The following is a 25,398-nucleotide window of genomic DNA, read 5'->3' as shown; positions in this document are numbered from 1 at the left end:
GCTTCTGCCTCCACCGATACCGAATGCTCTTTTCGCATACTCCAAATTCGCACTGTGCCGCGAGGTTGCCATGGGCTTCGTGCACTCAATCGCCTTGTTCTTGAAGGCGACGGTGAATTGCCATCGGCTTCCGCTCATCTTGAAACAAAATGTGAAAAAGCAGCCTTTAACCAAAATAACTTTGTGACAATGTAAACGCAAATTGGCGATGCCATAATGTCGCCACGCTGCGCTGCTGCTGATGGCGATGGTGAAAGCGGCTCTTTACTTCATCTGCCCATTTTTGCAAGACTTCCGTAGTTTTTCCGCCAATGTCCGGTATACAAGACGAGGGTCGACTTTTCGCAATGTTTTTTTTTGAAAAAAAGTTTGACATATATTCCGGTTTTTACGGTAATCAAAATTGACAATCCACGTCTCGTCAAATGGGCTGTCGACTGTACCACTGCCATAATAAAACAGTCTGGCTTCCACTTTGTCACTGCTGATGCCGCAAGTTTCCAGATGTTTTTCTTTTTCAGCAGAAATACTCTTTCATTGCACATCGGAAAGCTGTAGCATCACCATGTGGTGGTGTGTGCTGCAGCTGTATGCTTCGCGTGCTGGACGATGCACTAGGCCTAAAGCCATTTTTGGTAGCCATTCACCAAGGCAGTGTGATCACCGTCAACGCGTTGTGAAGTGCAAATGTCATTTAAGATAGTCAAGCATCGCTTCTTGTTTCTTTGCAAATCAGTTACGCTGAAGGAACTTCCGTGCTGAGCCAAGCATTGTTGCACGATTATCGGTCACCATACATAGTTTTTCAAAATGGCGTCTCAGCACAGCGGTGGCGTGCAGGCCGGCTCAACTGGCAGACGACACCAGCCAGCTCTGCCAATCAAGTAGCACAGTCTTGTTACATAGCAAGCAGCCAAAAGGAAAGAAATAGTCTGCTTTTTTATTTATTACGTGGCAACCAATGGAAGAAAATGAGCAGTGCTGGCACAAATAGAAGAAGGAAGGCCGCTCTTTCAAACATGACCAAGATGGCCACAATATTCAGCATGGAACGGTGGCAGCGCATCAAGAAAGAAAGGACATTTCTGAATTAATTATTTTTCAAATTCAACCAAAACTCGCCATACAAGTTCTTATTATGACTAAAATACCAAGTACAAATACGAGAAACTTGGCAGACAGGTGGAAACATAGCTGTAGATTCCGAAAATAAAACTTCCGAAAAATTTTTTCACGATTTTTCTGTCTCCAATAACTCATGCTCCCCCCCATAAAGGGCCCCTGAAACGGTTTGGACAAATTTTGTAGACGTGTAGGGTAAAGCTAAAGTTAATCATTTGTACCACAATTTGTGTGAGGCGTCTCATATTAAGAGAGCTACGAACAATTACAAGTTCCTCAGTCCCCAGTGGCTGCGAAGCAACTGACCACAGCGGCGGTCAGACCTGTGACGCAGCAGAGGGTGCTAAAAATCTCTGGATCCGGACAGGCCGCCATTGGAATCTGAACCTGGCAAAGTTTAACGCTAGAATGTTATCTAGTGAGGCGAGTCTAGCAGTGCTATTGGAGGAATTAGCGGGCATTAAATGGGATATAATAGGGCTCAGTGAGGTTAAGAGGACAAATGAAGCATATATAGTGCTAAAAAGCGGGCACGTCCTGTGCTACCTGGGCTTAGCGGAGAGACGAGAACTAGGAGTCGAATTCCTGATTAATAAGGATATAGCTGGTAACATACAGGAATTCTATAGCATTAAAGAGAGGGTGGCAGGTCTTGCTGTGAAACTTATGTTATGATACTGTAAATAAACCCATATTCCTCGGTCTCGATGAGAACAAGTCTCTCACTTCAACAACGTCCTCAGCGTGGATGAGTTGGACGATGGCATGGGCCAGCTATCATCTAATTCATGCCCGACTCCAATCCTTACAGCGTACCGAGGGCCGATAGCTTCATGTGCGCTATGGCACCCATACACTTGCACGTCACTTGCGTTCACAAAGTGAAACATCACTGTAACTTATTTTGTTTCATCCTCTTGTTTTCGCCTCTGTACAAGAGTGATGTGCGATGCAAGCCTCCAGTAGAGTGCCTCGATGCGCGCGCCCTTGGGCGCGGCACACCGAGGCACCCTAGCTTCTAGGATTGGTAGTGGCGGTGATCACTCTGAATGTTAGTCTTAACCGAAGAGTGCACCTGAGGTGGTTCATCTTAAGCAGAATTTTTTTGCTCCGAGTCTATGGAAAACCAAACAATGTTCCCATGTTGTTCGTTATATGCGAGAATTCGGCTTAACCGAGTTTGTCTTAACGAGAGTTCACTGTATATTGAACAAATTTTGCAAGTTCGATATATGAAGGTTTGACTGTATTCAGAATGAACATAAATTTAAAAACATGCAAAATGAGCTTCAGTGAGCAAGTAAGACTGCCATTGACAGGGCGCATAGCCATGACAAGCCAAGGACAAAGAATTCATTTAGGCACCGATTCATTTTTCAGACCTACTAACATCCCTGATCCCTGCTAAGGCAGTCAAAATTTCAGATGCCATATGGCGTCCTATGCGATTGTGAGGATATGGTCCCACCTGCACAATATCGAAAAAATGCTGGTCATGAAGAAAGTTTGCGCCATTCAGGGTGTCTCCCATACTTTCACTTTTACTGGTGAAGCTGCTTCTCAAAAGACACTCCAAGAGCTGTATGGCAGCCACTAACAGAACTGCATCGACTCAGTATGAATGTCAAGCTCACTAACCTGGACTGATGAGGTTGAACTGCGACAAGTCCTCTGTGAGAACGACCGTGAAAGTTGGGTATTCCACAACAACTTTTCCTTTCAGGCAGTGCTCCAGGCTCACTGACAAGTCCAGGTTGTAATAGCTAAAACAGGAAACAAATGGCAAATCAAGCATGATCACCACAGCCAATAAGTTCCTGCCTTTCCTACAACATTGATGACCAACCACTTGATAACAATGCAACTTCCCAGCACAATGGAAGAGTCACAGCTAAAATAAATGGAATCATCAAATACAGATATTCAAAGCACACTGTCCACAAAGCGGATTAGTTTGTATGGGTGAATTGGATAATATTTGCTTCAGATTCCATTTTTCTTAACAATAGGATTCGGCAAAATTCATATCTGAGAAACCAAACACAGTCACACAAACGTGGCCCGTCACATTTCTGACACGGCATGCATCAAGAACATCAGCAGCTTACACTGGACTTTAATCACATAAAGTACAATACTGTATAAAAATTTGGCACTGTCTGTACTGCTGGCATGTACTAAAAGCATAAATTGGATGACAAACAAGATAAAACAACTAATACATACGAGTCTGCATCGCCATATTTGTCTGTCTGGGTAACACTCGCTCAAGTGGTTCTGGCTATCACACACTTTGGAATAGCAGCATATGAAGGGTAGAGACAACACAGGTTGAAAAGAAAGAAATTCAAAGATTTTCAAGGAATTTCAAGCAACCCATGGAGAATTTCAAGGCCATCTATTAGAGTGCTTCGGCTCATACTATATGTAGAAGTTCTTCAAAAAATGTTATTCGGTTTAAAAACATTCACACAATTGACAAAAGGAAAGGAAGAAGGCGAAAGACAAAAGGGCGACAGATCACAGACTTAAGTATAAATTGGATGACAGCATAAATTGGATGACAAACAAGATAAAACAACTAATACATACGAGTGTGCATCGCCATATTTGTATGGGTAACAGTCGCTCAAGTGGTTCTGGCTATCACACACTTTGGAATTGCAGTATATGAAGGGTAGCGACAACACAGGTTGAAAAGAAGGAAATTCAAAGATTTTTAAGGAATTTCAAGCAACCCATGGAGAATTTCAAGGCCATCTATTAGAGTGCTTCGGTTCATACTATATGTAGAAGTTCTTCAAAAAATGTTATTCGGTTTAAAAACATTCACACAATTGACAAAAGGGAAAAGGGCAACAGATCACAGACTTAAGTAAAGCAAAAACAAAGATTAGAGTACGGCAGGAGGGCAAGAAAAAATATTTGTAGTTAGTGCAGGTTACACTTACTACAAAAGAATATTTTAAAAAAATTATTTTTGCTCGCAAAGAAAAAAGTAATTGAATTATGGGATTTTACGTGCCAAAACCACAATCTGATTATGAGGCACGCCGTAGTGGGGGACTCCGGTAATTCAGACCATCTGGGGTTCTTTAACGTGCACCTAAATTTAAGTACACAAGTGTTTCCCCATTTCGCCCCCATCGAAATGCTGCCACCGTGATGGGATTAGATCCCACAACTTCGTGCTCAACAGCCCAACACCATAGCCACTGAGCAACCACAGCGGGTCGTGAAGAAAAAGTTAAAAATGGGAAATCAAGTTGACAGTGCAATGAGCCTGATCGCTTCAAAAAACAATGCTGCAAGAAAGTCGGGACATTTTTATTACACAATGAGAACATGAAAAATTATGTATATTGCATGCATACAAGAAAAAGTAGTAGCCTTGAAGAAGTGTTAATATTGCACTCGACCCTTGCGCAGTTTTGTCCAATACTGCTTTATTTCACAAAAGCGAAAAAACCTCACTTGCCGAGCAACCTTGTTGGAACATCAGGAGAGCGCGAGTAGCTTCTGCTGAATTTGGTGCTTCATAGAGTTGAGATCATCAGTCTTGGCTTTTGCAGTCTTTCTGAGGCTGTTTGATTTCACAATGTGTGTCAAATCAGTTTCTGCTTCTGCCTTTTCAGTATAGGCATCTGCTGAAGCCATGAGATCGGCAACTTTTCATTCAAGCTTCTTTCTCCTCCTTTTCGATTGAGTCAATCTCTTCTTCAATGAAGAGTCTTGTTCCCTGCTTTGTAGCTTCCAAGTACGCACCGTACTTACTCCTTGCTGCTGACACTGCAATCCTAGTTCTTTGGTGATCAGAATATTTAAAATATCACCAGCTTTGTCAAACGCATCACACACAAACTGCTGTGAAACATATGACAGGTCCTTCAGGTTCTCTAAACAGACCTGTCTATTCGCACTGAATCCTCGTTCAACAGTAGTCTGGCCATGGCTGGGGACAATCAAATGCTTAACAACCATCCGCAACTTGGTGTACAATGGACTCAACTTCATGAGCTCAGGGTAAAACTCATCCAATCTATCTCTACCCTTGTCAAATTGTCGAAGCTGGTATTTTTGTTCCTCCAAGAGTTCTGTGTACTCAGCCAGACCTGCAGGTGATCCGACGTTCTACCCGCAGTGATAAGCGTGTCCAACACTTTTCTAATGCCTGCAAGGCATTCGTCTGGCTCTGCAGACATGCGTCGAGGGTCCAGAGAGGATAAACCCTTAACTAAAGGAAACCGCAAAGGGCTTCTCTCTAGGACCTTTTTTGTTGTACTGATCAAGAACTGTTTACATTCAATCTGAAACTGGAACACATCCTTTGGGCTCACTTTGGAATTTTTCACTATTTGCTGTGCTTTGTGCCCAATATCCACCTTTTCAAGCGGTTTGTGATTCTCTGTATTCTCAATGTCAACTTTCAGTAGGCTCATGATTCCTTTAGCAGACAGGACCGAACATTTCAAAAACTTAGTGGGTAGCTTCCCGACAAGAGTTTCCAAATCCTTGGCAAGAAAAAAAGCCAATGATTTATCTCCGCCATTGATCTCCGATGTGGAACCATCAGCGAGTTCTTGCATTACATGCAACAGCTAGACTGCCGAGATGTTGGGCTGAACGACCACAGAAAACCTCCAACACCCAGCAAAACTCCGAAGCCGACCGAGAAAAATACAACAGACTCTGCAAACACTACGACGCCAAAATACACATGTCTACCGGCCAACACGTGTGCCTGTTGCAAAAAGGAGGGACACAGAGCGATAGACTGCCCTGATCAAGACACATGCATGGAAGACAAAAAAGCAGCAGCCGCGAGACGATGTCAAGCGAAAAGCACACCACAAAGCATCAACAGTGTTGCTATCCCAGACTCAGATGGGCACAAAATCATACTACAAGCCAATGTAAACAGCATCATGTCACATCCACTATGGGACACAGGCTCTGTGGTAACATTAATTGACGAACAGTTTGCACAAAACCACAACTTTGAGGTTGCTACGAAAGTGAACTGTGTATTGGGCAGTCCATTTGGCAACTCATGCAATCCTACTGACGTGACTCAAGCAAGGATTGCTATTGGTGGCGCTTGCACAACAGCGGAAGCAAAGGTAATCAAGAACCTTCTGTATGAGGTCATGGTAGACCTTCACTAGCGACAAGCCATTCCACTTGAATACACTGAGCGCACTGACAATGGCATCCACACAATCGAATATATTCTGAAATGGAAAGAAAGGGATTCATACGAACTGACAAGGAATACTCTGGAACCACAGCCCTCGATGTCAAACTTTGTAACAGAACTTACAAGCCTAGACAACCTCGCAAAGCATGAAAGCATCGAGATCCCGAAGCAAGTTTGCAGTGAGGCAAGAGTTCATTGAAGTGTGGAGAGCCATTGACGTGAAGACAATGTTCACATGGGAAGCACCCACACTACTTTCAGCAGAAGAAATTGCCCAACTGATTATACATAAACCTGTTCCTGTTGACTTCAAGGAGAGTCAAACAAAAATGTTGAAGGCTTCTCTGCTGAACAATATTAATGTCTACACCCACCCTAACAATGGCATGGGTCTGTGCACACACGTCGAACACACAATTGAGCTCACCGACCAGAAACCGGTTAGGGTGTAGCCCTACAGCACAAGTGACGGCAACAAGAGGTTCATCTGGCAAGAAATACAAGAGTGGATTAAAAAAGGTACAATCCGCCCATCAAAATCTGCCTATGCCTCCCCAGTAATTTTCGTTGACTAACTGCACCAGGACACTATACCAAAACGACTGTGTGTAGACTACCGATTCTTAAATGCAAAAACAGTCAAGCGAGCCTACCCCATGCCAAAAGTTGACACTTGTTCGAAAAGTTGTAGGATCGCAATGTCTGTCAAAGCTTGAAATTAAGAAAGCCTTCCTGAACATACCCTTACCTGAAGAAGAAATTTCTAAAGCCGCTTTCATAACAGAAGATAGACACTTCGAACCATTACGAATGCTCTTTGGCCTATGCACCGCTCCTGCAGCAATGCAGAGTGTCATCAATGAAGGTCTTCGAGAGCTCATTGACAACGGTCACATGGTTGTCTACATAGACGATGTGTGCAACTTCACAGACACTGTTGAGGAACACATTGAAGTGCTTGATAAGGTACTGAAGGCTCTTCAGGACCTAGGACTGCGTGTTGTATACAGTAAGTGTATGTTTGCGGAAAAACAGATACCATTCCTTGGATTCTTGATATCACAAGAAGGAGTGACGATCGATCCACAGCGCATTGCAGCGATAACGAACTATACTGTGCCGCAAACAAAAAGCGAGGTGAAGTTATTCCTTGGACTTGTGTCATATTACCACAAATACATAAAAGATTTCTCAAAAAACCCTAGACCACCGACACTTCTCACGAAGAAAGACACCATTGTTCAGTGGACACCTGAATGCCAAGTTGCCATAGACACACTAAAGGAACGACTAACCAAGGCACCTATCCTGGCAACATTCAACCCAAGTCTATCGACACAAGTATATGTTGACGTTTCCCACACGGCGCTTGGAACAATCCTTACTCAAACAAACGGTGACACCACACGAGTACATAGTCGAATATACAAGCAAAAAGGTCACCTAGAGTGATAGCCACAAACACTCGATAGAACTTGAGGCAACTGCAGCTCACTGGGCATTAACAGAATTTCTCCATCTTTACCTCCAAGGACTAGAACACTTCGAGCTCATTACGGACAATTGGGCTGTACAACACATTATGTCGAAAAATAACTTCAACAGGCGATTTGCACATGGTTTTAGACCTATCCCCATACCATATCACTGTACGTCACATGTCTGGCAAGACAAATACAGTAGCAGATGCACTATCAAAAATCGTCAATGCAGAGTACATGCTGAAAGCAAAATGATTCTTGCCTTTGTGAAGCCCAGCGCAAATATGCAGAACTGGTGGCCATTATTGCACACATCGAGACCGCTGGTGAAATGGTACCACAAAGCAAAGCTGGGAAATGTTACCAGATAGTCAACGACATGCTAATGCACAGTGCAACCCAACACGACAAGACAATACAACATGTCGTGGTGCCCAAATCACTTCAGTCTGCTGTAATAGAGTCACCACGATTGTGCAGGTCACGGAGATGCCCTGCAAACAAAGTCCAAGCTGTCCAAATGGTATTACTGCAGAATACAGACAAAGACATTGCGCAATATGTGAGAGAATGCCACACATGTCAACAGCACAACCATGCTACTGGAGTACAACCAGGAACAGTCAATTCGAGGAAAGTGCCTTGAACACCCTTCCATGCAGTAGCCATCAACTACGTAGGGCCGATCAACGCAGCCACTGAGAACAAGTACTTCATAACGGCTGTAGACGCTGCAACAAGATTCATTGTGGCATGTGCAGTAGCAAGCAAGTGTGCATCACACGTGATCCAATTCATTGAGAAAGAAATCACTGATATTTGGCATTTGGCATGATATTTGGCATTCCAAGAACCATAATCAGTGATAATGACAGTGCGTTCACGTCAAAGACAACTAATGACTACTTCCAGCATCATCACATTGAACACATCTTCACCGTGCCATATGCACCATGGACCAACGGACTTGTTGAGAGAGAGCAAATGGTCGAATTCTCCCGCCTTTGCACAAAAATGTCAATGGAGACGTCGACCACTGGAGTGAATACCTTGCCAAAACAATGTTCGAAGTCTACACAAAGCTCCACGCTGGACTCAAGACTTCACCTTTAGAACTGTTGTTTAAATTATACACCTCGAAGAATAATTGACAACCAACTGGAAGTAGACATTGAAAAGCCCTAAGAAGACATTGACACGGCCAGGGAAGAAGCGTCTGACAATATAAGAGTCTACCTAAGTGACATTAAGGCCAAGAAGGTCAAAAAGCACCCATCAGCACCATATGAAATGGCCGTTCAAGTATGGTATGAGACTTCCGCAAAAGCTGGGAAGTTTGATCCTTTGTATGATGGACCATACACAATGACTCATCATAACAAGAAAACATTCACTATTACCAGAATGAAGAATAATGGCACAGAAACAAGGTTGACTACCACAACGCAGTTAAAGTGCTTCCATGAGAAAACATGGAACACAACTGCAAGACAGCACCACCCAAGCTACTCAAGCCCCAATAGTAGCCTATGACCGGCCCAGACAAAGAAAGCCACAGTGTCAGTTCTAAGATTTCGTGATAGCTTAGCGTAATGCGAAGATACGTAATTTAGGAGCCCAGGTGTGTTAGAGAGCGCATCAACTATGGACAACTAGCGCCACCTGACTTCAAGGAGGACATTTAATACTGGTTCATGAGAGCAGACACGAGGGGGCAAAGGAGAAGCCCATGGCAACGCTAAAGTTCTAGTTTTCTATCATAAATACCCTTTTGTTCCAACTGAAAGCACATCATCATCATCACTCAGGGCTGACAACTTCCAGCCAGGTGGCGGCTGGGTACAGCACTTCAAAGAGAGGCACAGCATTGCTTACAAAGCCATCCCCGGCGAGGGAGCTTCACTTGACGTGGAGGCAAAGCAGAAGGGCGTGGAGGAAATACTGCCCTGCACCATCGGCAAATACGTTGACACTGACATATACAGTCGAATCTTGATAACTCGAAGTCAAAGGGGCCCAAAAATGTGTTCGAATTAAAAGAAGTTCAAATTAAAGGAAGCTAATTGAATGAAGCACTTACCTGCAGTGGCGCATATGTACTAACACATGAGTGGTAAGTTCCATAAGATTTATACACACATATTAATAAATTACAGTCAACGTAAGATTTTTTCGGCCTCCCTAGGGGCCGTAAAAACGTTCGAAAAATCGGGCTGTCTGAAAAAATGAATGCATACCTTTTACTGCCCAGAAGAGCTCAAATCATCAAAGGCACGTCCGAAATAGCTCTCAAAGCCTGCCAGTACACTCATTAGGAGTATCTGTGCTCATACTGAGATAGGAGACGGCAGGTGCATGTATGCATATTTAAAGGAAGCATACCATGACCCATGACAATTGCTCTTTCTAACTTTTGGTATGCTTCACCGCATAACATTGCTGTACCGGGGCGAAGCTGACTTTCGGGAAACGGCGTTATGCAACGCGCCATGCTCTCTGCGCTTCGAAGCCATTGGCGAGGATTACGAAGATGGAGTTTGTGCCATTGCTAACAGTGGCGCATTGTTTTAATGAAAAACAAAGCACCGAACAGCAAGAAACTTGGTAACGAACGTCGAAATAGCTAGGCCTAGCGTTGCCACAGTGGGCCTACGGCTACCAGCGGATCTGCTGGTCGGAAGCGCCGCCGCCGCATGATTTGGCACACTGCTGAGAGCATTCTCTGAGTGCAGTATGTTCGAATTAACCATCGCAAATGCTTGCGCATTCGAATTACCAGGCGTTTTCGCCCACTGGAATATGTATAACTTTGACGAGAGCACAGTGGTCGAATAAACCGAAAGTTCAAATTAACGTGACTGAAATGTATAATGGCAACAAAATAGGACTGTTCTTCGAGATGTTGCCGTCAAGATGTAGGCACTCAAAAGAGGCAAATGCAAGAGTGGCAAAAACAGCAAGCTGCGCCTCATTGCGTTTTTGTGCACCAACATGGACAGGAGCGACAAGTGGCCTGCATTTGTAACAGGGAAATAAAAAAATGCCCACTGCTGCCAGGATACCAGTGCGCTATCGTCACAACTGCAAAGCATGGATAATGTGAGAACTTCATGAATGGCTCCTGGAGTTCATCAACATATCGAGCCACTTAAGAGGAAGGTGGTGCTCATCCTAGATAATTGCAATGCCCACCACTCCATGCCTAAGCTCCAAGCATGGAAGTTTTTTTCCTGCCGCTGAACACGATGGCAGGCTTGCAGCCTATGGCTGCCGGCATGATCCGCATCAACAAGTTAGTCTTGTTGATGGAGATGGCCACGCGGACAAGCAGGGAGTAACCAGACTTGAAGATCAGTCTAATGATGGCGGTTCAGTTTATCTTTGGTGCATGGTATGAAGTAAGTGCTTCTACGGTGCGGAACTGCTTTAGAAAGCTCGCTTTGTCCAAGGCAGCAGTGACTTACACGAAGCCTGCGAAGCTCCCACCGACGAAGTGATGCCTGACCTTTGCTCCACAGACAACGAGGATGCTTCAGAACTCTAAGGGCCCACTCACACTAGGCCAACCTGACACCTATTTCAGTTTGCCGACTGTTGGCAACAGCGTTTTTTCCATCGTGTCAGCACCTCTGTCACACTATACCAACGCTGACAATCTGCCGATGGTCGGCGGAGAGCTCGGCATCGGTACAGTGTGACAGAGGCGCCAACACGAATGTAAAAAACACTGTCACCGACAGCTGGCAGACCGAAATCGGTGTCAGGTCGGCCTAGTGTGAGTGGGCCTTAAGAGCTTCTGCATGTGGACGACGCATTAGATACATCAGAACTTCTAACCGATGAGGCAATCGTCGCAAACGTGCTTGCATCAGATAGCGACAGCGACAACGGCAGCGATGACGCGGTGGTGCAGGCTGCTTCAATGTTGTCCTCGTAAATGACCATGCAGATGATTCGGTCCCTCCAGGGCTTCGTTTTCGTGAGGAACCTTCCGCTGCACTATGTGGAGCACCTAGACGCCATGGAAAAGGATGCCAGCAAGCCTAGCGTAATGCAAGCATTGGCAAGGCTGACAGACATGAGGCTTTTTTCATGCAAGCCTGTGAGTAGTACGTGGCGAAATGCCTTGTGGCAATCTCACCCCAGCCTTTCTTTCTGGATTTCTGAAGCTAGGAGGCCGTCACGGCAACCTACTTGCATTGTTTAAGAGGCCCCTTTGGGGGCCACCAATGTGATGCCTCGGTGGAGTTCGCGTGTCCCTTGCCATCCACGACTGCTCTTTGCAGTTGTTATAGCACTGCCATTCTTGAACGCCGACAGACACAGCTTGTTACACGCAATCGGAGAGCACAGGAAACAAAGTTAAAGGGACACTAAAGGTTACCAGAAACTCAAGTTAAAGCGGTAGAGCAATGTTCTAGAACGTCTAAGGTGTCAATATAATCGCGAACAGAGCTTTAGTAACCGAGAAATTGAGGTAAATGCATGACACGACTTGAGACCCCCCAGCGACATTCCAGTACTAGCCCAATGACGAAAGCACTTCTCATAATTTGTGTTACTAATACGCAAGTACTCGTATTAAAAATATCATTTCATTCGATTATAAGACGGAAAAAAATGCTACTTGTCTACGTCTATTCTATTCTAAGAAAAAATAACATTTTGACGCGACCCATCAGTAATATGGGTGTTCGTAAGGTTTCGTTTTCGCTCGACTCTGCGCGCTGGACTCTGCGCCGCGCACGCTTTGGAGTTTCAGTAGTTTGGTTATCGCGTCGTGCTGTGAGGGTTCTGCTGGCTCGCGAAACTTTCATTTGGAACAAGCAGCGAGAATGCCACATCCATGTGATGTCGTGGGAAGGCCCCGTTGCTTTCCCGCTCCGCAGAGCCGGTGTCGAGGCTGCCGTCGTAGTATGCAACGACGCCGGCAGCGCGAGCCCTCAGCAGCAGGTCGCGCTCGTCAGTGCTCAAATCGCTGAAGTTGAGCCCAACATCGCGAGCCAATCTGTCAGTGTCAGGGTCCATTGCAACAAGCGTCGAAGTTTGCGTCATAGAATGAAGTACCAGCTTATGGGCGTCTTGCGCTAGAGTTTGAGGTATAGTAGCGGCGCCTGGTGGCGGTGTGGGAAACGACATCTGGGTCGTACCAGCTTGGGTCGTATTGAGCCCTGGCTGTGGCGAAGCACGTTTCTAGGCCGAGTTTTGCGTCGATTCGCACTTTTTTATGCCCTGTTGCGAGTGCGAAAAGGCTCGCACGCCGACCACGCTGCGAGCTCGCCACAGCCTATAGTTTAACGAAAACGGACTCTCCGTGTGCCATGGGACGTAATGCTGGGAGCAGAAGGAATCGGTGATGCCGATCCGGAGAGACCTAGCCCAGCCTCGAGAAGGCGTCACCGTCATTACTTCTGCGTCGTGGGCTGCCATGAACACGAAGGCCTGAATCCCAACATCAGATTCTACCGTTTTCCTTCAAGGCCTCACGAAGTGGAGTGTCGGGCGCACTGCATAGCTGCAGTTCGTCGCGCTGAGTAAGCAAAACTTCGTGCCATGCTGACTGCTTCGCCTGTATTGAAACTTGCTTGATTATTTGCGTTCGAAATTTCGGTCATTTGCACCTACAGTCCCGACAGCAGACCGACATAGCAGCAGGCATGGCTGGTAATTCACGATTCGAGACCCGGCCACAGCGACAATTAACAATTCGACCGATGCGAAGTGGTGAAGTGTGTGCAAATGAGCACAAATGGTCGGGCTCATTCGATGACAATTCACTACTCCACTACGAGCAGCACAGGTTAAGAGAGTTAAATGCGCTCATCCTTGATCTCAAGCCAGCACGTTGAGGCAGCGCAGCAAGGCAGTATTGATTGCAGCACATCGATGTTCGAGCGCTGTCATTAAAAGCTACATCAAGCGAGCAGCGCACAAGCTCGCGCTACAGCGCGATTCGCACGCACGTGCGAGCTCATATCCATTGCATCAGTTTAGCGGCATGCAGTCAACAAAGATTGCAGGAGGCCCACCGTTTGGCGGCATGTCGAAAGACCGCTGCCGTCGCAGCGCCTACGATCGTGCGCTCGAGCAGTTCGTACATCGCGGCGCATACCGTCGTGTGCTCGAGCAGTTCCGTACACATGATGTCTGCTTATCGCTGCTGTGGATTCATTTATAGCACGCATTTCCTCGCGTTTGTGCGCCTGAATCTAGCAGCTAGCGTGCAAACCTTACCTGTAGTTCCACTTCGTACGCGACTCGCTTCACTTGCGATTGACACCGTGCTAAAACTTCGCCGCCTAATTCTTGAACGGCGTACACATATTCGGCACTGCACAAGTTGTTGCCTTTACGCAGCGTGCCACCTCTGAAAAAAATCTTCGGCGCCCGATATACGCAGCAGGTCGTGCTACAACACAACCGAAAGTGGCGGGTCCATATTGTAAACGTGCTCTCCGAAGCAGACGACCGAGCTTGGTACGACCCATTTTAGGACAGAGGGCGCTTTTTAGCACCTTTCTCGCAGCGCCCCCTGGGCAATGCAAGAGCCCCATGGTTGCGCGTTTCTCCTTCCACTAGCCACCATACTCCCGCTTTCGCTCTGCTGTCGGCTCTCTCTTGGCTCTGTTTCTGGCCGCGCGTTTGAGTTTTGCGCAGAAAAGCCGTAGCGCCGTCTGCGGACGCCGTTCTACTCACCGATGGCGCAACGTCACTATGAGACCATGATGTCAGTACTCCTCAATCAGAGGGCGGGCGATTTGAACTGCGCTAAAGTTACGCGGACGCTTCAGAACGCATTTTCTCTTAAAATAAGTCTCTCCTTGGCACGAAACAAGCGTTTCGAGGTTTCTGGGATGGTATTTCAACAGTCCGCGTTGACTTAATAGTAACCTTTAGTGCCCCTTTAAGGGGGACACTGTTATTGAAATAATGTTATCCTCTTTTTCATCAATATTAATGAAACTTTCTAGTCCTATTAAGATTTTTGTGCTGATTTCAACTATGCTTTTAGTTTTGTTTGTCAATTAGTTCCTATGATAACTAACATTTCACTCCACTGTTTAAGGCCACAATGGAAAATAAATGGCACAATAAAAAGGATTTGTAAGGCACGTTTAGATAGCATAAAGACTAAGGAATGAAAGATAGCAAGCACATTCTTTATTTGACCCTTAATAGATATTATACAGCCCATTAAATACAAGCCCACAAAATATGGCACTATGTGGCAGAAGTTGTAGCAAAATAATTAATTTCCAAAGTGAAAACAAAAAATGTGCTTGCTATACTGCATAGAGTACACATTGGGCTCCGTTTTGTAAAAAAAAAAGTTGAGTTCTCTCTGTTCTTGGTGTTGAGATATCGAGGCTTGAATATTACATGGAGACCAAAATTTGTGTTTTCAGAGAAGTACAAGAAACAAACAGCATTAAATATGAGGGGACATGGCATCCAGAACAACCATTTTTGATACTTGCTCTAGACACATCCAATCTTGTGGGCTGCTTATAAATATGCAATTAGACTTTTTCTGAAGTCAATAACAAAAAGCAGTTACAATGCTTCTTTTGTTAAAAACTCAGGATGTAATTTGCAAAAAAAAAAATGTACTGCAACAACATAGCTAAAATGAAGCAGGTATGTTCCTAGATGTTCAAATACTTCAAGTTGTCATTTGGATGTTTGTATCTTTACTTTAGCCAAAGGTACTAAATTCTAAAGTTGCAGCTTTAAGAATGTCAATCTTTCTTGGTGATTTCTTCAGCATTTCAAAATATTTAAGTGCCCTAAGACACTATGTCACAGTTTCTATGCACTCTCAGACTTGCCTGCATTTAGGGAAAAAAAAGGATGACGAGAATTGAATGAGTAGAAGGAACACAGTGCTGATCCCAAAATTTGAGACTTTAAGAACGCTATACTCGAGAAAAAAAAACAAAAAGAAGCTGGTAAAATATAAATTTGAAGATTCAAAAGCGGGAAATAATAATTACAATATAATTAAAACTGCAGAATTCTTCCAGTGATGTAGACATTAGGCACACGTACAGGCTCATAACAGAACCTGGAATGCACCAACACGAACCTGCATACGCACGAGAGGAAACGGGAATAGGCATCGGCACATCGTCTGCGGTCTCCAAAGTAAACCTACACGTGAGGACAGAGAGCTCCTGTGTTATTGCCTATGTGGTATGAGATTGCACGACACAGCGACTTATCTCAGGCACGATCTTGTCGGCTCATCTGAGCCTTGGGATAACCGCCTCCCCTTTCTTGCCATAGGATGTAGAGACAGCGGCTTGCACTTCGCTTTTCTGGACGCGTGTTCAGTTTCAAACTTTTTTTTTACAGAAGGTCGATTAGTCGCTTACGTTCGTAATACGATGAACAAAGAAACTCGTCTGCGAGGATGCAGGGCACTGAAAGGCGGAACTTCGAGCTTTCGAAGGATACCGAGATGGCCGCGCTCAGCGGCTGGAAAGACGAGAAATAGTTCTGTGAACTCCAGTGTTTCTGCGCAATTTTGCGCCTGTTTCTCACCATCTGCACTGACAAAATAATTTTTTTCAGACACTTAGGGTACGTTTTGGGGCAAATCGTTTTGATACGGTGTAGATCAGGCATTACAGATACCGAAACAAGTAGTTCCCAAAAATCAATTTTTTTTGTTGCAATTTTCAGTTTTTCAAATCCGTGTCCCCCTTTAAACAGTTAAACAAGTCAACAGAATCAGCAGCCAGATGGAGGAAGGTAGTGAGGAGTGGCACTGGCCTCCCCACTATTAGATTCGTCGGACAATCCTACCGCTGTCAACCAGATGTAGGAGTCGTCAAACGATCTCGCCGCTGCCACCATTTGAAGGAGTTCACGGTCGTAGAGAGGAACTCGGTGAACAGGATTTATTTACATTATTTACATCTTAGACAAGACATGTCGACAGTCTAGCGTGACTCCCATATGGAGCCCGCAAGACTAACATACAGCAAACAGCTTACGAGCACACAGCTCACTAGTACATTTCTAGCATGACAACAAGCACTCAGCTCCCGACGACAAGCACACACTAGCAGCCGGCAAACGCTGCTTATAAGCACTTGGTCCCCCCCTTGATTCCCAGTGGACGGAAACGTTCGTCCAGTCATCGTTTGATGTCACCGTAGATGACCCACCCTTTTGGAGGAGGAGGGCTCACATACTCGTGTTGCACACACACACAGGTGTAATGGTCCAGAGCCGACGTCAGAGGGGTTTCATAGAACTCTGCTCTGTCCCGGGTGGTGCAGCCAGGTACCACATTCCTGAGCTGACCCCGCGCCACGTGGCTGCCGGTTATTTGCAGTTCTCTGAAGTGCGCCCCGTCTGATTGGATTGGAACACGTGCAGCGGGCTGAAAGCTGGCACGTTGTCACCCCGTACGGCCATTCTTAACAGCTCCTCCATGGCCCGGAAAATCTCGCCTGGCCAGTGCTGGCAACCGCTGGGCAGGAAAAGAATGGCTGGCGAGCAAGACGATGGCTTTGCTCTCTGCAACCCCTGCGTACTTGGAATGCCTTCAACCATCTCACAACAACCGGCACAGAAAAGTCAACCCGGCAACACAATAGCGCTCAGCGTTCAAACGCCCGGAATTAGCTGTTAACCCACCAGGCTTCCTATCAAACTTTCAACGCAAGTCACTCAACTGGGAACCCCAAATTTTGCCCCAAAATTTTGTGCCGCCAAAGCGAGCGTTCACGTTCCTCTTGAGTTCGACCACACCCGACCGTCGCGCTGCACAAGAGCAAAGGTTTACGCAGAATTAAACCGAAGGCTCTCAAACACCAGTACCCAAACATAACTTAAGCAGCCAAACTTCCCGAACAGCCTGTTCTTATCTTATCACAGTGGCGTACTTATCTCATGTACTGCTGCCACTGAACCGTCTGGCCAACTCCACAGGTATGTAAATACAATCGCGCTAGCTTTGTGGTCTCTATTCCAAACGCGTACTTGCGACGCTTACTCACATTTGTTCATTTAATCCACACAGGACATGTTCCTTAAACAAACAACCAAACTTGCGTAACTTACAACACAGAGGAACCTTTGAACAAATGTCTTTTACTAACTAGCTCTACCGCACGCGTACTAGAGAAGTCAGAATACGGCTGCCCTCGACACACACGAGCAACCCAGTCATAAACCTTCTGCTTCCTTCCGTCCGCACAGGACACGCGCTAAGGGACCTAAGAACTCTTCTCAGTGCAAATCACGCACTTACTGAATACCTACGCGCTTAACCTTAGAAAATAAAAAAAACATAAAAAAGGTTAACTAACACACACGTGCGTTACGATAGGCCTCTCAACGATAACCTTTACTCAGGTTACTCGCACACAAAAAAAAAAAGCCTATGTACTCATTAATGAATATTTCGCAAGACTACAGGTTTCCTTAAAACGCGTCTTTCAACTCTCGGAGCTTCTCGAACAAAACACAAAGCTCATACCTTACATACTGAAAGAAACTTAAATCGCGAAAATTATTCGATGCTCAAAAAATAAAACAAAACAATGTTTTACTTCTACGGAAGCTCTCTTGGCCTCCCGTTCCAAATGCTATTGTCTGACTCATACTTTGAGCCGTACCCGAGGTGGTCGTGGTTCGAAAGCTATTCTGGCTACCGAGGAACAACGAAAGGGCCGACTCACTGTCAGCTCCCCCAAGACGTTACAGTTTAATGCCGATTTGCGTCCTGGCGCCCCTCTTTCCTCACAAACTCGAGTGACCGCGTCACTACTCCCCACCCGGTCTCGTCTTGCCACCTTGCGCTTCTTTGTACTAAACGCTGAGCTTCGAAAAGAACGACGGAACGACAAGGAATTTAACTGCCCCGTGCCCTTTGTCCGCATCCGCGCAGAACATGCTTCACGGTCTCTTTTTGACCTGTGGCTCGGACGTGCTTGATGCGCACACGTCGTCAGTGACGACCGCACTTTTCTTTTCCTCGCGCCCTGCCCTTTTGGGTCTTTCGGTCTTTACTGCGCTTCTTTTTACGGCGCTTTCTCATTGCATTTCCTTTCATGCCGTCTTCTCGCACCTCATGCTGGCCGTTACACATTTCGTCGGCCCGGATCGGTCTCTTACCCGCACAGTCTGAGTGATTAATAACTAAATCACCCCTCTCTTGGCTAACTAGACTGGCGGAGAGCCGTACCGATCCCTGAACAATGCAGTTGTCTTCTCTTGAGCTACGGAGCTCGCCATCCTGAGAACTACTCTCAACTGCATCGTCCAGCTCGCACATCACTTCGGCACGCAGATCTGACTCGACATGGGTGCTCTTGTCTGTCAAGTCCGCAGTATTCTGTACCTTGCTACCATGAGATGCGACGCACACGCGCGGTAACTGTGCCAATTTGTTCACAGCTGGCCTAGCTGTCTCTACAGTCCTCTGTTGGCACAGCACCTCGTCGCTCTCACTCTGGCCTTTAACGGCCTCTGTTGCCACTAAGGCATCGTTAGCTGCTAGAACTTTGAGTTCACCTGTGAACGTGCTGCTACTCTCACAGGTACTACTACCTACTTTTCTCGGCTTTCGACGAAAATCTGCAATCTACTTCCTCACACTTTCGCTGCGTCCAGCCTACAGATTTCTCAAGCTGCTGTTGACTTCCTGTGTTTAGCTGCTGCAAATCCTGTATCTGTTTCTTTACTGCTGCAATTTCTTTTTCAACCTCCTGCCTTTTTTGCTCACGCTCTTGGCGTTTTTGCTCGCGCTTTTGGCATTCTTGCTTAATTGATTTCTGTTCCTGTATTTTGCTTAAACTTCGGTTACATAGGTTTTCGGTTAGTTTCAAATCATTGCTACTTGCGAGAATGGTTTTCCGAATTTCTGCTTCCATCAAGTCCTTCTCTACGTCTACCTCAAGCTCTTCACACAACCACAACAGGTCAGCTCCCGTCAAACACATTAGGACCATGGTCACTACTTTAAGCTTTGGCTCTGCTGTCACATAGTACTTGCTGCGATACCCACGCAAATCAAAATGCAAGTAAAAGATCCCCAGCGAATCAAATCCAAAAACAGAAATTGAAGCCTGGTAAATCTTACAGCCAAAACCAAACGCTTACCCACTGAAGCAGCACCATATCACCAGTGCTTCTCCACCGTACCCAGTCAGTTGCAAGAGGTGGTCAATCTCAAGTCGCCTCCAACTTGATCAGGATACCGGTCAGTCACCATGTGCCAACGTCCGTCAGCTGCCGTTGCTGTCTCCCGAGTAGTAGGCTGATTTACGAGCCGTATGCCGATCTAGGAGCCGTAGGCTGATCCCACCGCTGCCAACCAGATATTAGATTCGTCGGACGATCCTACCGCTGTCAACCAGATGTAGGAGCCGTCGGACAATCTCGCTGCTGGCACCATTTGAAGGAGTTGGCGGTTGTAGAGAGGAACTCGGTGAATAGGATTTACTTACATTATTTACATCTTAGACAAGACATGTCGACAGTCTAGCCTGACTCCCTTATGGAGCCCGCAAGACTAACATACAGCAAACAGCTTACGAGCACACAGCTCACTAGTACATTTCTAGCATGACAACGAGCACTCAGCTCCCGACGACGAGCACACACTAGCAGCCGGCAAACACTGCTTATAAGCACTTGGTCCCCATCTTGATTCCCAGTGGACGGAAACGTTCTTCCAGTAACTGTTCGACTTCACCGTAGATGACCCACCCTTTTGGAGGAGGAGGGCTCACATACTCGTGTTGCACACACACACAGGTGTAATGGTCCAGAGCCGACGTCAGAGGGGTTTCGTAGAACTTTGCTCCGTCCCAGTTGGCGCGGCCGGGTACCACATTCCTGAGCTGACCCCGCGCCATGTGGCTGCCGGTTATTTGCAGTTCTCTGAAGTGCGCCCCGTCTGGTTGGATTGGAACACGTGCAGCGGGCTGAAAGCTGGCACGTTGTCACACCGTACGGCCATTCCTAACACCACCATCATAGTTTTTTCACAACAGCTCTGCCATCCCCCTATTTTCTTATTATTTATGCAACCCAGTTATAACGAGAGAAATTTTGTGGCGCTTGAATATTGTTATAAGTGGGTTCGACTAGAAACTGGTGTCATCTTAAAAATTAATTTCAAGTGGATGCATACTGCAATCTCACCAGCTATGATTTGTAAATTGTAATATGTACTGCAATGTATGTAATTAAGATGTTGATTGATCAATTTTAGCTAATTAGATATGTGTTGAGATTTCTCGTGGTAGTAACGTCCGCCTCTTCGAATCCAGCTCAACAACAAGAATTGTACTATCTGCCAAAGTCAATTTTTTTGTCTTAAAAATTATCTTAAAAAACTTAAATATTATCACCCTGTATAATGAAGTGCTTGGGGCCTCCGAAAGCATTCATAACAGGCCACTTCGTTGTAAAGATCACACACCACACCATGCACAACAGAACCAGGACAGAATTATTCCTTTGTTATACAGGTCATTTCACTGTAGAGGCATTTGTTGTAGAAGCATTCGACTGTAGTATGTTCCCTGAAAACACAATCTCTCAGCACCAATGTTTAGTACATCGGCAAAATGCGATTGTATGACACATTTTTCAGCCACTAGATCCCATGTGAACAAGAAAAGCTGCAAGGCACGCACGATCGAGTTTGGTAGGAGCCCACCATGGCAGCATTCCTGCAGTATTTGCCCACCCGTGTTACGTGAAAATACTGACGTGCACTCAGTTTTTTCTTCCTGTACCAGCAAATTTCCTCGCACATTGTCACATGTCTCATTCACAGTTATTGTCACCAACCCTATTGCAATAAGCATATTCACCCACAATGCGTGTAGTGTAGTGCCCTTGGTAGTGCAAGGCAATAACCCAAATTCAACGCCATTCCCTGCTGCAGGTACCACAAGTGAGCGTCATGTTTCAGTCTGGCACCATCGTATTCTGGCGTCACACACCAGTTCAATTTTGTTTCATTTTTACGTCCCTGTCTTAAAACAATGCACAGTAGGAAAACGATAAAGTGCGTCTCAGGCCGCTTGGGCCCCACCAGTTCAGCGGGTGACGACTTCTCATGCTACAATGATTCGTGCAGCGCTTCCCATTACGTAGATGTCAACTACAGTTGAGTCTGCTCAATTTTTTGGTGACTTCAGATAGTATGTTTTCCCGCTTAGTATGTTTTTTCTCATATAAAAAAAATTAAATTATGGGGTTTTGCATGTCAAAATCACAATCCGATTATGAGGCATGCCATAGTAGTAGACGGCTACACGAAGTAAAGATAGTAGTTTTCTCGTCCATATAAGCTTGTAAACATTCGTGCACTAAATTAACAAGCATGGTGTGACGCACGCACAAGCAAACATGAACACGTCTCACTCAATTACCGCAGAAACTCACTTCCAAAACACTGGAGTAAGGAAGGGAGTGTTTGGTAGCAGGAACGAGCCAATCGACCTTCGTGCTGCCTTTCGCTTCAATGCGAACCAAGTGACGAGAACGCAGCATTGTGCGCTTAGACGCGTAGAAGAATCTGTCCTCATCGCAGATTACTTTCAAGATAGGGCCTGCGCGGCCACGCCATACGCAGCAGCCGCCAGAGTAGAATGCCTCTCCTGTTTGCGCCAGTCCCACACGCAAGTTACAGGAACTCTGAACGCCCGTGATGCAGCCCGATTTCTGTCTGTCTCCACTCAAATGACTTTCCTTTTAATTGTGGCAACATGATGCACTCACAGTCAGCACTTCTGTGCTGAGAGAGCAAAGAAAGAAAATTGGGAAATAGATGGTGGGCTAACCTAAGTACACATACTATAGCACATGGAGGAAGCTACGGCAGCTATGCTCGAAGCGCATACAAAAAGGCCATATTGATATAACGATGGCAATTTGGTAACTCAGATTTAGCATCGTACTCAAATGTAGCGGGCATGCAATGTTGGGACCCGTTTGATCGAAAAAAAAAGTGTGTGTTAGATTCAAGTAAATACGGTAGTGTCTTTCACTTTTTCCCTTCCAGCAACAAACAAATAACAGTTGTAGCCCTTTAGCTTATCATTCCTAAACTTCAATTAAAAACTACAAATTACTTCCCTTATGCTTTCCTTGGCTTTATATAGTAGTTAAGGGGTCAACCAAGTGTCGCTGCTAAAGAAAACAAGGTTGAAGTAAATGGTGGTCCAAACGATTTGTTGATTAAGTGAAATCTCCGTATAACAAACTTCAGGGGACCGTGGGAAAATGTTCGTTATTCTGAAAGGTCGTTATAGTGAAAGCCCAAAAATTAGCCATAACAATAGCATTTCAGTAATACAAACGTCCTAACTTTGACACAGTACCTCCTTGAACTTGTTTCTCACACAATGCACATGTGATCGTCAGACAAGGCACATTTATTTGAAATAGTCCGTGATCGTCTTCTGATGGGTGCAGCACAGACTCTGCAGCACGAACGATTCCAGACCGTCCACATTCTTATGCACGCCTTCGGTCGCTGTGCCGCTTTTGGCTATAAATATGCGGAGTTTTCGCAAGCAGTCCAACGCATCTGTGGCCGACACGGACTCGTCACGGTCTTCTGGTGCTGCCGTAACGTCATCGTCCATGTCGTCGCTGCATTCCTCATCTTGAGTCACCGTGCCCTCGACGCTCTGCAGTGTGTCATCAGTGCTAAGCTCCGCTGAGGTCCACGTCGCCTCGTCACACTGGACGTAGTCGTCAAATGTGACTTAAGGATAGACGGCTAGCTGCTCGGCCACCTCGCTCCAAAGCTCGCTCGAACTGTCCTCCACTGCCGGTTCATCGGTTTATGGTTGGCCATCTGTGATCGTCAGGCCGGCCTTCATCTAGCAGTTTTGGATGGTGGTGGACGTGACGCTCTACCATGCGCCTGTCAGCATTTCCGCAGCCTGTCGGACGTTGATGGCTGTCGAGTGCTGCAGGCACAAGTTGATGAGCAGCCGCTGAACAAGGCGCTTCTGGAAGCGCGACTTCACACTCCTTATTATTCCTTGGTCCAGTGGCTGAAGTACTGATGAGCAGTTCGGCGGCAGATACTCGAGACGCACATTCGTGAGCCGTATGTTGACAATGTGCGCCGAGCAATTGTCCACAATCATCAAAATGTGCCACCCCTCCTTCCTCATCTTCTCGTTTACCGTTAGCAGCCACACGGAAAAGAGCTCGCGGGTCATCCAGGCACACTGATTCGCCCTATACTGGCATGGTAGCGACACTACATTTTTCATGCAGCGCGGCTTCGAAAACCTCCCGATCACCAGGGGCTTCAACTTTTCAGTGCCATCTGCATTGCAGCAATACAGCACGGTGACGCGAAGCTTCGACTTTTTCCCCTCTGCACTATTCTCCTTTAGAATGTATTGTCTTGTCCGGGAGCAGCTGATAAAAGCAGGCCATCTTGTCTGCATTAAAAACATGAGCTGCTGCGTAAGACTTGACCATTTCGTGGAAGCTTTCCTCCCTCCATGTGGCTGCTGCTGCTTCATCTGCTGCCTTCACCTCGCCAGACACAGACTGCCAGGTTACGCCGTTTCGCTGGCGAAAACGGTGGAGCCAGACAGAAGACGCTTTGAAGCTGGTGACCTCAAGAATCGCCGTGAACTGCCGCGCCTTCTCCTACAGCATTGGGCCTGACACGGGCACATTCTGTGCTCTCACGTCTTTAAACCAAGTCAGCACTGCTGCGTCAATATTCTGGAAATTGCCGAGCCGCAGTCACTTCCTTGATGGGGTAAGCTGAGATTCTTGCTGGTGCTTAAAGATTTTCTCTTTCTCTTTGAGAATCGTGGCGATCGTCGACCGCGGCACTCCACGTTCTTTAGCCACGACGGATTGTTTCTTGCCGTCTTCTATCTCGCGAAGAATGTCTACTTTCTCGCTCAAAGAAAACTGCCTTCGCTTCTTCGCCGTGGTTAGAGTTGTTGAGCTCATGGCAACGCGAACGCCGGCACGCACTTCTAACACAATAATATAACCAGAAGAAAAACAAGATGGACAGGCCTGATAAGGGTGACAGCACGCGAACAACTGAGAAAACAAGCAAGAAAAACGTGACGCGTCGTCGCCTCCGCAACAAAAAAAAGAAAAGGCGCACTTCAGCGTTAATTACTACTTTTTTTTTTCCTTCTGCTGCACCATCTCAGGTTTTACGAGCCCATGCTCCCCACCTCTCCACTCACAAAACATGTTGCGTCATTGCCTCCGCAACGGAGAAGGAAAAAAAAAAAAAAGTCCCTGCTGTTATGATTGGGGGTTCAATCCCATCGCTCGTGATCCGTTGTCAAGATTGGAGTCGGGCATGAATTACAGTAGAATCTCGGTGATACGAATCTCAAGGGGTGGCGAAAATATTCGTATCACCCGAATGTTCGTATCACCAAAAATGAGCGAAATCCGTCCCGAAACCATGAGACACGCACAAACAAACACATTTATTTACGTGCAAAGAAGTCACGGATGTCCTTCTGTGTCTTCTTCTCTGCGAGGTCGGCCAGCAGAGAATTTTGGAAGCTGAAAAACTGGGCGGTAGTGCTCTCACGCACAGTCTCGGACGTCACAGCA

General features: G+C 46.1%; 1 protein-coding gene across 3 annotated transcripts in view; it reads right to left on the bottom strand.

Annotated features, from left to right (window-relative positions):
• Positions 1-25,398, bottom strand: part of LOC139054785 (box C/D snoRNA protein 1) — a 75,566-nt gene that overhangs the window by 7,311 nt on the left and 42,857 nt on the right. For all 3 annotated transcript variants that reach the window (XM_070532409.1, XM_070532402.1, XM_070532416.1), the window contains one exon: positions 2,761-2,885. In XM_070532409.1, the coding sequence (XP_070388510.1) occupies positions 2,761-2,885 (125 nt within the window). The remainder of the gene's footprint in view (positions 1-2,760; positions 2,886-25,398) is intronic.

The sequence above is a fragment of the Dermacentor albipictus genome, chromosome 1, assembly GCF_038994185.2.
Source record: "Dermacentor albipictus isolate Rhodes 1998 colony chromosome 1, USDA_Dalb.pri_finalv2, whole genome shotgun sequence".
NCBI classification, from domain to species: Eukaryota; Metazoa; Arthropoda; class Arachnida; order Ixodida; family Ixodidae; genus Dermacentor; species Dermacentor albipictus.
This window is presented reverse-complemented; position numbering and strand designations above follow the sequence as displayed.